This window comes from Thermobia domestica, unplaced genomic scaffold, assembly GCF_964235325.1.
Source record: "Thermobia domestica unplaced genomic scaffold, izTheDome1.hap1.1 HAP1_SCAFFOLD_518, whole genome shotgun sequence".
Lineage (NCBI taxonomy): Eukaryota > Metazoa > Arthropoda > Insecta > Zygentoma > Lepismatidae > Thermobia > Thermobia domestica.
In genome coordinates this window covers 1-14,177 of record NW_027656228.1, presented here as the reverse complement: position 1 = coordinate 14,177, position 14,177 = coordinate 1, and the positions used below count along the sequence as shown (strand labels likewise).

Here is a 14,177-nt window from a genome sequence, read left to right as displayed (position 1 = left end):
AAAATCTAGAGTGAAGACCTGTATGGGCTAGATTTCCATTGAAAAGTACAAATTCAGACAGGGTACGGTGAAGCTGGAAGGCCCACACGCTAGTTAGGGTTACGTTCGAAGCAGGCGCGTCAGTGACGGCGAGTGTGCGTGTAAGAAAAGATAGTGGAAATACGTAGGTTCTCTCAGTGGTAAGAGTTCCTATAACACTTGTCATGGTTTCACACTAGTAACTTTATATTTGTAATCATAAAATATAGCTACATTACTTATTTTTTAATCCTGCAGCCTGCAAAAGCTTCTTCCCTTTAAATATGTTTTTCCATGCAAAATATGGTGTGCTTAAATTCGACCAGCAATTTGTGAATTTTGCGTTGAGTTGTGTGTCGCAATATTTACAAACACTGGTATCGAAAAACTCTCTTGGGTATTTTGCCGATTATTCTAATAGGAAGGGAAAACATTGGATGACTGATTATAGTTTTCACCAATTATCAATGATTACCTGAACAACTACCCATAGCGAAGACATGATACCTGTTAACTTCATGGTTCGTAAAGAAACATAAACGCAAGAACACACCTACCAAGAATAACACAATACAACAAAGAACATCTTAATCGCACAATAAAGAACTGATTAACGAAACCAAATCTGTAAAGACAACAAAAAATCCCCACCCCCTACACAATGAAGAATTCTAAATAAATACTACATACACAAACAAATAGCAAGATACACATACATTCTCAATTTTTTTCTCGTATAATTCCGGACAGGAGTTGGTATTATTAAAAGAAAAAATACTACCCCCAAATTTACACGCATTATTCAGAAACTGACTCTTACGGACTTACAGGACAACTCAAACAACAAAATTCACCTGTTAATCGAAGAGATTATGGCCCATACCTCCTGCTCCCCTGTCCGAGCTATATGAAATCAACTTGATAGTTTTTCCAGGAAAGTCAGTTACTCAAATATTATTTTAAACTTTCACTAGGAGAGAGTAACAACAAAAGCTAAAAGTGCTCCTTGTTATCAAGAGAGGAACTTTCGGTTCAAACAATCATGATCATTAAAAAGCAGAACATTAAACCAATTAACGTTTAGGAAGACCTTTCATAAAAAGGAGTCACCCAGAAGCTGATTTGCATTGTTCCACCTCGGTATTCACGGCTTAGTTTTCAACAAGAGGAACAAAAGCTACTGTATTGAACTGACCACATAGCATTAATTATTTTGATAACAGAAGTTGAAAAGAAAAAAATATTGATAAACAAATATTGGAGAAGGTAGGAAATATTGCTCGTGATCGGAAACTCTATTCAAATTGTTGATTCGTTTTAATTCCAGGGAGGGCATGACCCTGTCCTTGATGGGGAATGGCATTAATGTTGCAATAATATTGTGTACAGTGAGCCTTATTTCTAAACGCTCATCACAACAGAAATAATGCAATAAGTACTTATAACAACAATGGCTGCTATCGTAAATTAAAACGCTAATGTTGCGTTGTGTTCGTCATTATAAAACTCAACATGTGGCATATACCTATCGAAGATCATAAAAGTACCAATTGATTACTCAACTATTGGTTTGTTTATGAAAAATCTTTCCTGTCCAACGCATTCGCTATAGAGATTAATTATATTGTAAGAGAAAAATCGTCAAATATTAATTGTTCTTTAACAATAATAATTCTATTCTTATAACTTGAGATCAGTTTAGCTATTCCCTGCTGGTCAAGTGCCTTCGTTACACGAGGTCTAGGCTTCGATTCCCAGTGGGAGAGCATTGAACATAGTACAATGCTTCAAATATAACTTCAAAATATGTCTTATTCTGCATAGTCTTGTTATTGACAAAGAACGTAAATATAAATCAACCAATCAACTGTTCCGCTATTCCTGAGCTCAAAGTGATGTTTGATTAATATAATAAGTGTGTAGTCCAATAATAGCAAGTATAAACAAGTAAGTGTATCAGAAAACAAGTACGGTGTGGTTTTCCTGACGGCAATGCTGAATCCAATGCTGACTCAACGTATAGACCTATTTTGTTTTTGATACTAGCTTTATTAAAATCACCTTAAGATAAAATTTAATTGAAAACAAAAGTTATTTGATGATCTCACCCCTCTGGATACGACATTTTTATAAGCATGGGAGCTTCGGTGACTCAGAGATAGAGCTCTCATTTCTAACGCGTGGGATTCCTGGTGTAATCCCAGCTACCACTAAGTGGGCTTGTAGTGGACAAACATCATGTTTTTCGGTTTTCTTAGAGTTCTTCCATTTCCTCCTATTTACTTCATTCGATTACTATCATCCACCTTAATGACGTCTTCTGTAATCTCGGTTCATAATCGAGGCGCATAAAACTAATTTTTAAAAAATAACCATGATTAGCATCATCTTCTTCTTTTTTTAATGTTCTCGCATCATACAAGTGCGGTACCGAACTACATACTTACTGACCGTATTCTAGAGACCTGCACGGGCCGAATTTCTCGGCCCGAGCCCAATCCAGCCCGAACGTACCTAGGCCCGGCCCAGCCCGGGTACGAAAAGTTTTGGAGATTTTCGGCCCGATAAGTTTTTGAAAATTCTTGGCCCAAGCCCGGCCCGGGCCCGAAAAATTTTAAGTTTTTGGCCCGGCCCTGGCCCGATAAATATTTTTAAAAATTAGCTCGAGCCCGAATCTTTCTCAAAATTTAGTACTAAATTTGACCTAACCCTCAGAAACATTTTCTAAACTTTGGTTCACAACCTGACGCTTGCCTTCCGAATGGTACCATTGCCTCCTAGAGCTTTGCCTGTCATCGAGAGAACAAAAACTCCATTCCCTGTAACAAAAATTGATTTTTAGCAAAAAGTGAAGATGGCAATATTGTTTAGCGACAGGCAAAACATTCCCACCCCTTCATTTTATATTTTGAGTTCAGTGAAGGTCAAGGTCAGAGCTCAATTTCCCGCATAATGCCTGCAATCCTCTACAGTGAAAGTGGAGCTGCTAAGCAACACAGCTATTGCATTCTTTGTAACATTTTTACGGACACACTTCTTCAACGTTTGGCTTTATTCCAATTATCGTTTAACGAAAGTCAATAATTATTAAAGAATTGCAGTTGATCGGCCCCAGCCCGGCCCGACCTGAAGAGAAATCAGTGTCTGCCAGCCCAAGCCCGGCCCAGATTAAAGAAATAACAGTGTCGGCCCGCCCAAGCCCGGCCCGGCCCAAAGAAATAACATAGTCGGCCCGCCCAAGCCCTGCCCGCGGGCCGGGCTTCGGGCCTCAGGCCAGGCCTGGCCCGTGCAGGTCTCTACCGTATTCCTAAGATTAATTCTCGGTGGAGAACCATTCTCTATAAGCCCATAAAGTGTTTTATGAGCATCACTAGTTTTTATTAGTATTGTTGAACTGAAAAAAAAAAAACTTACACACCAATTTTACACATCACAAAATAACAATTGTACGCTACTAATTAGATTACTCTTGCTACTTTTTTTTTTTTGTCTCAAATATTTTACGCCTTACTGAAAAACGTTTGTGAAGTTGTAACGTTTGTATGACAGCTCCCAGCTCACGAATCGTAAAATCATTTCTAGTAACCTACTCTTCATGTGTAGAGCATTAACAGAAGACTAAAAAGTACAATCGCACAATTTCGAAAAATATTTTGATTGCGACTAAGTTCTTAACTCTTCCTTCTAACGTGTTTTTCTTTCTCTTTCATGTTATTACATCTCATGCAGATAGCTACCTATATAAGATCTTCCTTCTATTAAATATGTTTCTGCAGTTTTTGGTAAACGATATGTTATATAGAGATGCACAACCAGAACTAAACTTTATTAAAGCAGAAGAAAATTTAGGGGGAATAACGTGTATTTTTGAATCATTATTAATCATAATTCATACGGCATGGGAAACTTCTGTTGTGTCCCTAATCTTCTGAGGCGGGGTTACTTTATTGAAAGTCGTTTGCTAACAAGTAAATCTAAATCTAGATATGACCAATTCTCAAAACTAAAACTATGCTTCCATCTAGTTAAGTTTCATAGTTCGTTTTCCCCGAACAAATAATCACAATTTCAAAGAATATATGTATTTCGAAATAGCCAAATTTATAAAGATAGCTTAACCTAAAATAACTACAAGTGTTAAATGGAATTTCTTCTTGTGTATCGAGAAAAGCAAATCTAACTAGGCTAATTAAAGAGGAGTATGTCGATGTTTTCTCCTTGTTAAAAAAACACACACCCATGATTTGATAAATAGCATGAGAGAAAAATTAATAAAATTATAAAACTTCAATAGAAAATACCTCAATTTCAAGATTTAATATATTAAATAAAAGTTTTCTCCTTATCCACAGTACTATGTGAAATTGATCATTAATTTTAAAAGCAGGAGAAAAGAGTATCTTAATCTAGATGTGAAGCATAGCACATTATATTTACTATTGCCATCTAAAGCAATATTTTAAACTCATCCTTAGTGTTAATTTATTTGAAATTAACTCATTCAGTTATTAACTTCTTTTAACATGTAAAGTTGACACTGGATAACAAAATTACTTCATACTTTTATTATTTATAATTGTAAATAGAGAACAAAGTTTAGGTTTTAAAAAAGTATCTCGACCGGAAATAGCAAAAAAGAAAAGTAATATATATCTACACTCTTCTGGTATAATATAGAAGTTCACAAGAATATTTGTCCTATCGAAGGTCATTTATCTACATATTTCAATTGAGTAACACTCTCACTTACAGTTGTTCCGCCTGTATTCTGGCATAACGTGGCGAAATAGAATTTAAGAATTTATCCTAAAAAACATTAATATTGGCACTATAAAAGTTGCTTTGCACTGTAGCTAATAAAATTGACTAATCAAGCTTAATACTTATTCATAAATATGCTAACCTAACGATATCCAATAGGCATTTTGATTTTAAAAATGGCTGATTTAGCTGAATAGTTATACTTTGTTGTTACTTTATATATTTCTGATTCTACTGAATAGTCATGCCCAATTATCTTGCTTTGACTTGTTAGTACTAGAAAAATTTCTTACTGCAGTCTGTGAACTGAAACATTGACCTAATATGTGCTCGAACTTATTATTAATTTATTTTTTAATACTAGCATTGAAAGAGTTATTTTCATTAAAATTGGGAGAAGCGATAAAAAGTAATCTAAACATCTACTTGACAAAACTACCTGTGCACTCGGCATAAATCAACTAATAGTTAATCAACCATGAATAAATTCTGTAATACTATAAGTGTATTAACACATTCTATAGTACTTACAATATAATATTGTCGTTTTCCTTGTAATTTTGTGAAATACATTTTTGTTTTCTGACACTTAGATTCACTGTCTTCGTTGTAGGAATCACATCAAGTATATTCTTAAATATACTGGGCAGAACATTTTCCTTTAGTTGTCTTCTGTTGGTGCAACGTTGGTAAAAGAAGCATTCTTCTTGAAAATGGTCAGAACAAATCACGGTATGCACAGAGGGTGGCACTTGAGTACGAAATGGTATAACTTCTAACCATGTAGTAAGCAAATTTTGGTTCCTCATCGGTAATTTATGAAATGACACATTTCTTGCTTTCACTTCCTCCTTCCCACGCCAGTTAGAACACCCTTTAACACAGCAATAAGCTGGCATCTTTATACACTGCTAGATCTAATTGCACAGATTAATTACGTCTTCTTAACTTGATAAAATAAAATATCTCCTCTTTATAACTGTTCAATAAATTCTGGGATAGAGATAACGATGTTAGATATTTTCACAGACAGTTAGATATTTTCAACAATGAGATTACCACCATTCATGAGTCTGCTATGATTTTTCAAAGAAATGACTATCCTGTTCTGTACCTTTTCTTTTTCTGTCTTAACCCAGAAGCAGGGTGTAGGTTTTATTTAGGCAGGTTCTGTACCTATCCCTCAAAATAATTCGTCTTCTAATTGTTGCGATACATAAGTACTCTAATAGGGAAAATAAGCTGCAAAACAACATGAAAAGCAAAATGCGCCTGGGAACGGTGATTTCGTAGGATATGACAACTTCTAGATCAACTTAGCATGCATTTATTTTGAGTAGCTATGTCTATATTTAATATTAGAAATTGTATATTGTTTTCGAGAAAAGTAATTTGTGTCAACTTCTTCCTATGAACTTCAATGTCAGGTTCAAAAGTTGTCATACCTTCAACAAAACAATCAAGATTGAGTTTTAGCATAGCATACCCTGGTTCTGTTACAGTATTTTATCCACTGATCACCTCTCTATTTACTCTATGATTTTATCTCTGCGTACTAGGCGTTTTTCATCTTCGTAGAAGCAAAAGTTAGGTGAGGTATGATAGAGTTCCAAGCTATTCGAAAACAATGCTCAAACTTGAAGTACCGTAACACTGGGTTACCTTGAACAATATTTAAGAAATTTTAAAGAAAATCACATGTAACTTACAAACGTAATGATTTAGAACAGTATATGTTAAAGATACAACAGTAAGATATAAAAGGAAAACATTTGTGGAAGTGCATTAGTAAACATTTAGTATGACCATAGTTATTGAAATATTAACTTGGGTGCAAAGTAACCCCATAGGTGGAGATACTTTGCACAACATACAAAAAAGTTTGTTCAACATACGAACAGAATGTTTCTGTGATATGTTTTCCCTTCAGTATTTATACATTTCACTTCCTAGGCAAGCTGCATGCAGTCTACAAATATTTATATTAGAATGAGGTACTGGTACCGGTACTTGATATGAATTATAGGTATTTGTAAATAAAATTATGTATTTTCTGGTACTGGCAGAGGAACCACATTCTGTTGGTTTAACATATGTCTCACAAAAAGCCAACTCAGGAACGAAAAAAAAAAAAATCCCTGTGAACTGATTTGCCTTGATTGATCTTTATGCTCGAGAATATCGTCCCGAACGCATTCAATGGAATATTTATGGGGTTTGAGACTTTCAGGCTGAAGCCCATCCAAATTGCATTATTTCTTTTCTTTTTTTTAAATCTAATATTAGTTAGTTATTCCTATGCGTATAAGCTTCAAGCCCCCTCCAAAAGTCTAGTGATTTCTAAAAAAAAAAAAAAAAAAAAAAAAAAAAAAAAAAGCTTTTCTGAGTGGAGCCCTCTCAAACTTCCGCCACTGTTCGTAATTTATTTTCCAACAAGAAATCCATTCCGGCATCTACCTAAACAGGAAATTTACCTAAAATTAGAAGGCAGGAGGTATCAGTAGTAGTAATTTTCTATCTAAGGGGTTACTTTGGACCGGTGCAAAGTAACCCCGATTAGAGGCTGAAACCGCCTTCTCCCAGTTTTACTTTCTTATGACTAAAACGTTTCACACTTCAATTTCAACTACTGCTTCGAAGTCCCATTATACACAGTAGTATTCTACGAAACTTACTAAACTTTGCCGGAAATTCTTGTAGGTGATATCTTTCAAATATTGTCGGCCTTTACAGTGACTGGTCTCCATATCTCTACAACAAACCCTCCTGGTAATTAGAACTGAAGTTAGCCGCCAATATTATAGCCAAAATACAGTTAGATGTTTTATCTTAGGTGGCAGTTGAAACTCTCTTTACAGTTCATGGTTTTACCAACAGAGGACTGTGCAACTCTTATCATATTTTGTGCAAAGTAACAGTTGAAGTGCAAGTAACCCCGTCTTACGGAAGCACATCCATAACTACAGGTTGCAATAAAGGAATAAGATCGAAGATAGAAACTGCTTCTCGGACGCTGAATATATACCAAATAGTCATTACTCACTATCCCTTATTGTTTTGGCTCCATGTAGCTTAACATTCAAACAGGAAGTACTAATTGCTTCCTATTGCAACGAAGGAATAATATCAGAGGAGAAACATATCCTTATTGTACTGAATTCATATCGAAAACCCTTTTGTCCTTATCCACTTCCGTTTTATTCATTATCCGGTGAATGTTGTAACCGAAAAAAAAGAAGATTTTCACCACTTCCGGTTTCAACAAAAGTCGAGACAAAACTCATTTTTGGGACGCTGAGTCTGTGCAAATAATATAATAATAATAATAATAATAATAATAATATTATTATTATTATTATTATTATTATTATTATTATTATTATTATTATTATTATTATTATTATTATTATTATTATTATTATTATTATTATTTTCGAAATCTGAGCATGTTCGCTCTATGGAAATTTTGAAACCAGAAATACTAGATAATTTCAACCACTTCCGGCTTTGGTAGAGTGTTGGAGGTGGAGGTGGTATGTTACCTGGAGACACTGAATTGATTGTTAGAAACAGCTTGTCATTATTTCTTACCGTTCTTCAGGGGTATAGCCAGCAGGTTTGTGTAGGGGGGGCCCGTCGTTTTTGAGGGGGGGCCAGCTACAATGTACAAAGCCAAAAAAAAATGTGTCGCTGCTAGTGTTTTACTGCTAGTGTTTTTGAGGCCTGAAAGAAAGGAAAATTTTGGTTTCCTTCTGGAAGACTAAAAACACTATTTTAGCTTCTTCTTCTTCTTCTTCTTCTTCTTCTTCTTATTATTATTATTATTATTATTATTATTATTATTATTATTATTATTATTATTATTATTATTATTATCCATAAATTATATTCAATATAGTTTTTATTATGCTTAATCAAGAACTACTGCCCGGGACCAAACGCTATACTTTTGTGCATAACTATAAAGGTAACCAAGAAAATTCTGCCCCTTTTCGTGGAGGTCTGTGTTCAATTGGACCTCACACTGTGAGTTGAATGCAAGTGGAGATAAGGCGAACGTCAGTTGTTGGTGTGGGTATATCCAACATACTACCTGGTTGTGGCAATTCAGACACACCGTGAACTTGCGTAAAGACAGAGGGAAAATGGGACATCCACAGAGCGTCATAAGAGCATGTATGCTGAACAGTGCCGGTCTGGAGCAATCACGGGCCCTCGGCTAAAGTTGGTTGTGGGCCCCCCTGATCGAGAAACTTTTCACAGTGTATCTTCGGTACTTACAACAATGATTAAAGGTTTGTTTATGAAGAAAAAGTTTCTGAAGTATTTTAAATCTATCTATGTTACGATAAATGACAAGGTAAATCATACTTAAGCAATATAACGTAGATATAAATCATGATATAGGTTTCGGCGTCAGTTCAGCATTGTACTATATGCTGTAATGAGGCTGTGAGTGAAATAAAGAGAAATGTGTTGATAATGCAAAATTATGCGAAACCCGTATAGTTATAACCATTTTTTTTATTCTGTGAGAACTAATAACAAATATTTAACATGTATTACAACATTTATATGACTACATAACTGTAAAAAGACGACAATATTGGTATGCACTAACAAAGTGAAGCTTATTCTAGATTTATATTAATACAAACAGGCAAATTATTGATTACTACTAATAAATGATTACAATATCATAAAGCACATAATTGTAAAATTGAAAATGACTCAGACACACACAGGAATTACAAAGTATCAGGAACATATCAATACATTAATTTTCTTTTCAAAACTTCGCTTGTCACCGCAATTTCATCAATGACTTTATTTTTGTCTAAATTTATAAACAAGTCTCTCTCAACATTCATCAACATTAAGGGAGATAGTAAGTTCTCGCTTAAAGAATATCTGAGTCTGTGTTTACAATTTTCAATTTCGAAAAAACTCGTTCACAAGTTACCTGAGTGGATGGAATGGTCATTATATATTTAAACACAGTATATAAATTACTAAATAATCCAGACTGTGACGATAGTTCATATAGAATGGGAAATGCACATGAGAGACATCTTAAACATTTCCTTTTAGTACCACATTGAGTTTCAGACCTTTTCTATCTATTTTCAGATTCTTCTTCAGATGTCACACTTTCATCTGAATACCATCACCATCCTTACTTGTAATTCTTACAAGTTTACACACTTCTTTCTCTTCTGGTTCTTCAGACTTGTCACTAAAATCTGCACTCAAATTACGATACTGGCTTGCAAACTGTTTCAGTTCTAACAACAACTCACTTCTATTCACGTTTGCTAATTGAGAAACAGTTTGCAAGCAATCATCTGGAAAATCTACCTCCATTGCAACTATATCCTCGTACCTTTTTGGGTCTAACCAGGAACAATCAAGCAGTAGAGTCTTGTTGGGCACAAACTGTTCTTCTATATTTTTACTGGCATAATCGAGAATGTTAAAGTATAGTGCTTTGTATTTCTGGTCATGTGAAAATTTCTAGCCTCGTCGGAAACTTCTTCACAAGGAATTTTCTTCACCTTGGGAATTCTTTTTTCTGGAAAATCACCTTCTATATCAATTTCCCCATTTCTAAAATAAGCTTTGATGTCTTTAACCAGGGATTTACATTTGTCATGCAATCTTTTAAAATTTTTGTCACTTCTTTTTCTTCTAGTTTCGTGTAATAATGCATCTACCGACTGCCGGGCCTTTGCATAGTCTAAAGACTTGTTTTGGAGAAAGATGGACACAGGAGAAGTGACTGAAAACATGTCTAGCATGACTACAACTAGAAACAAATTTTCGAATTTGCACCACTGTCCTAGAAGGGAACGCACTGTAAATTTTGTTTTGCAATCGAAATTGCCTGTTGACATATCTAACAATACTTACAAAAATGTAACGAATTTAGAAGATTCAACATTATCATAATGTAAATCTATTATGGATGATAGAGCTTTGTGTTTGCTCCACCACCTAGTAGCACCTATTTTTTTTTTTTTTTTTTTTTTAATCGATGTAGCGTTGCCCACCCAGAATGATGTTTCTTTGTAAATTTCTCCCACACGATCATTCTCTTGTATGAATTGCTTAGAAAGCAAGCGGATTCTTTCACAAGCCCGAATAAATGTTCTGCTTGGCGGCACTTTACAGTAGAACCTGCTATAACTAAATTGAGAACGTGTCCCATGCAATGAGTGCATATGATTTCTGGGTTTACCTTCTTCAAATGTGCTTGAAGACCATTGTAGCATCCTTTCATATTACTGGCTCCATCAAAAGAGCATGCAACCATATTTGAAAGAGGTATATTTAACTTTTCAAGTGATGATTGTACTTGTTCAAATAGTGCTTCGCCAGAGGTATCTTCTGCTATAGTTAAATCAAGAAGTCTTTCATAGATTTTACCCTGTACAACATAACGAACACAAACGACTACTTGGTCCATCACTGCTATATCTTGAGTAGTATCTATGATGACACTATATATTATGCTATCTTTTAAATCCTTAATAATCATATTTTGTCGTTTTACATTACGTGTAAATCTGGTACTGGTTGTTTTTTTAGCTGGTTTCCAAGCATTACCTTAAACTATGTTGTTGTGTTTTAAAATTATCAGTGTTAATTCTGTTTTTGTATTCTAAACATCTGATAATTAAGTTATTTTTTAAGTTTTAAATATTTATTTTCCTATGCGTCCGGGCCCTCCCAAAGGCTCTGGGGCCCTTCGGGCCCTCGGCGATCGCCGAGCAGCCGACCTAGCCAGACCGGGACTGATGCTGAACGAGTTCAAATGGAGGTCAAACGCCGCTGTAGCGGGACAGAAGATATGCCAGGCCTTTGGTGAGGGTGTCGTGACAACGCGGACAGTGCAGCGGTGGTTTAACAAGTTTAAGGACGGTGACGAAACACCCGAAAACACCACGTGCCAGAAGACCAACACATATACAAAGAGGAACTGGGACTACAATTCAGTATGTGGTGAAACCATTCAGCAGCACATCCATCAACTTGTGAAACACTACAAGTTGGGTCGATGGGTCTCTCATATTTTGACTACGGGCCAGAAGGCAACGCGGCAGTCGCCTGTGTTTATTTACTGTTTCGGAGCCATTTCTGGACAGGGCGTTGACATGTGATAAAAAGTGTGTCCTATACGAAGCTCCACGGCGCCGTCATCATTGGTTACCATCCCATGAACCGATTTCAAAACAGCAGAAACCAGCACAGTACCAGAAGAAGGTCCTTCTGTGTGTTTGGTGCATCGTGCATCGGGAACTGCTACCAGCTGGTCAGAGTATCAGTTCAACTGTGTATTGTCAGCAGTTGAGCTGTGCTCAACAAAAACTCAAAACTCTGGAGCTATCACTTCTGAATTGCAAATGGGTCCTCGTTTACGGGACAACGCTAAGTCCCACGTGGCTAGGATGACTCAGGACACCATTTTCCGCCTTGGATGGGAAACAATATTGCAACCATTATATTCCCCGGGTATTGCACTGTCCGATTATCACCTGTTCCATTCTTTGGACAATCACCTTAGAGGACGCCAGTTCAAATCCCTAGTAAAAGTCCAAAATGCACCTCATACTTTCTTCGTTTCACGGCCCACCAAGTTCTACCGCGATGGATTGCATGGCCTTCCAGAACGTTTTCAGAAGGTCGTCGATGCTGATGGGACTATTTTTTATCTTCCAGGTTAAGTGACATATCGATGTTAGAAGGTGGTGGGTGAAAAAGCAACAAAACTTTTCTTGGTTACCTTTATATTTAAATTTAAGACCTTGTATACAGAACCTGTCTACACAAGATTGGTTTTCTTTGAAAATTCACTTAATTTCTTTATGGTTTCCTGACGAAAATATTTATTCATTATTCGTGACTAAAACAAAACAGAATTATTTTATTACACTGAATAGAAATAAAAGAGAGCGAATGAAATCCAAATTGAATAAAAGCATGTTTCTCACCAAATTTTCCATCCTCTATGTCTTTTAAAACACTTGTTAAAGCATATAAAATATACTGTACTTACAAATCAGTTTAGTACCTTTGTTTTATGGCTGTATTTGTAGTACCTTGTTGAAACGTTTGTCTTCAAACTGTCAAATATAAATCGCAGTAAATTGTGTAATCTGCTGTCACAAAAAAGTATCCTATATTTCGATCGGTATAAGGAAGAGATACTATACTATTTTTCGATCGGTATGGAAAAACAATATTTCTCCATACTATTTTACCATAAATTATTAATTGTCAATAAACTTTGTAACTTTTAAATGAATGAAGCGAGATAATTTTACTATGATGTTTTAAAAGTTGGTCATTTGGGGGGGCCAGGAAACCCTTTGGGGGGGGAGGGCCCCGATGCCCCCCCCTTGGCTACACCCCTGCCGTTCTTGTTCTTTGACAATAAATGTTGAAACTGGAATTAGATAGTAGATTTCTACCGTTCCCGTTTTGAATACAGATTAACGGAGGAGATAAAACGTATTTTGGCAATGCTGAATTGATTGCAATAAAACGGCTTTTCGACATCTCTTTCTGGCTTTGCTCTATGAAATTCTATATTGAAAACGAGATACTAGTAAATTTCAACAACTTCCAGTTTCCATAGTGTGTTGTGGATAGTGAAGGTATGTTTTCTTGAGACGTTTAATTGACGGAGATCAGTGTTGAAACCTTAATTTTTTTCTTCCACTTCCGGTTTGAATAGAAAGTTAACGGAGGAGATGGAACTTTTCTTGGGACGCTGAATCGATTGTAAAAAACAGTTTCTCGATATCTTTTACCGTTTTTGTTCCATGAAAATCAATATTCAAATCAAAATTAGTAGTAAATTTCAAGCATTTCCAGTTTTGGTAGAGTTTTGTGGGTGGTGACGATATGTTCTCTTAAGACACTAAATCGATTTCAAAAAGTCGTTTGTTAATATCTATTACCGTTTTTCTCTATTGTTATAAACGTTTAAACCGGAAATGGTTAATTTCAGCCACTTCTGATTTTCATAGACTGTTGTGGGTAGTGACACTACATTCTCTTGAGACGCTCAATCGATTGGAAACAACCGCTTCTAGATATCTATTACCATTTCTGTTCTATTTAGATCAACGTTGAAACCGGGAGTGGTTTATTCCTATCACTTCTGATTTGAATAGAGGGTTAATGGAAAAGATGGAACCAGGTGCGACCAAGGCAAAATTTTCCGGTCAAAGTGACTTTTTTGGTGCCCCCTAATCCTAGCCTATATTTCACATTTTATTACATTGATTTTAATATTTTAAACCCATTTTTCAAAAAGAAAATTATACTCAAATACATGATATAGATAGGCGTATAGCTATTTAGTACTTAAGAATATGCATATGATATCAATT

At 35.5% G+C, this 14,177-nt stretch overlaps 1 protein-coding gene across 2 annotated transcripts in view; it reads right to left on the bottom strand.

Annotated features, from left to right (window-relative positions):
* The window catches only part of MBD-like (methyl-CpG-binding domain protein 2), a 58,662-nt gene extending 52,928 nt beyond the window's left edge, over positions 1 to 5,734 (bottom strand). Inside the window, exon 1 of one of the 2 annotated variants that reach the window (XM_081747717.1) lies at positions 5,311 to 5,734. In XM_081747717.1, coding sequence (XP_081603843.1) covers positions 5,311 to 5,678 — 368 coding nt within the window. In that variant the 5' untranslated portion in view covers positions 5,679 to 5,734. The remainder of the gene's footprint in view (positions 1 to 5,310) is intronic. The other variant, XM_081747718.1, reaches the window with a different exon arrangement.
* Between the last annotated feature and the right edge of the window lie 8,443 nt (positions 5,735 to 14,177).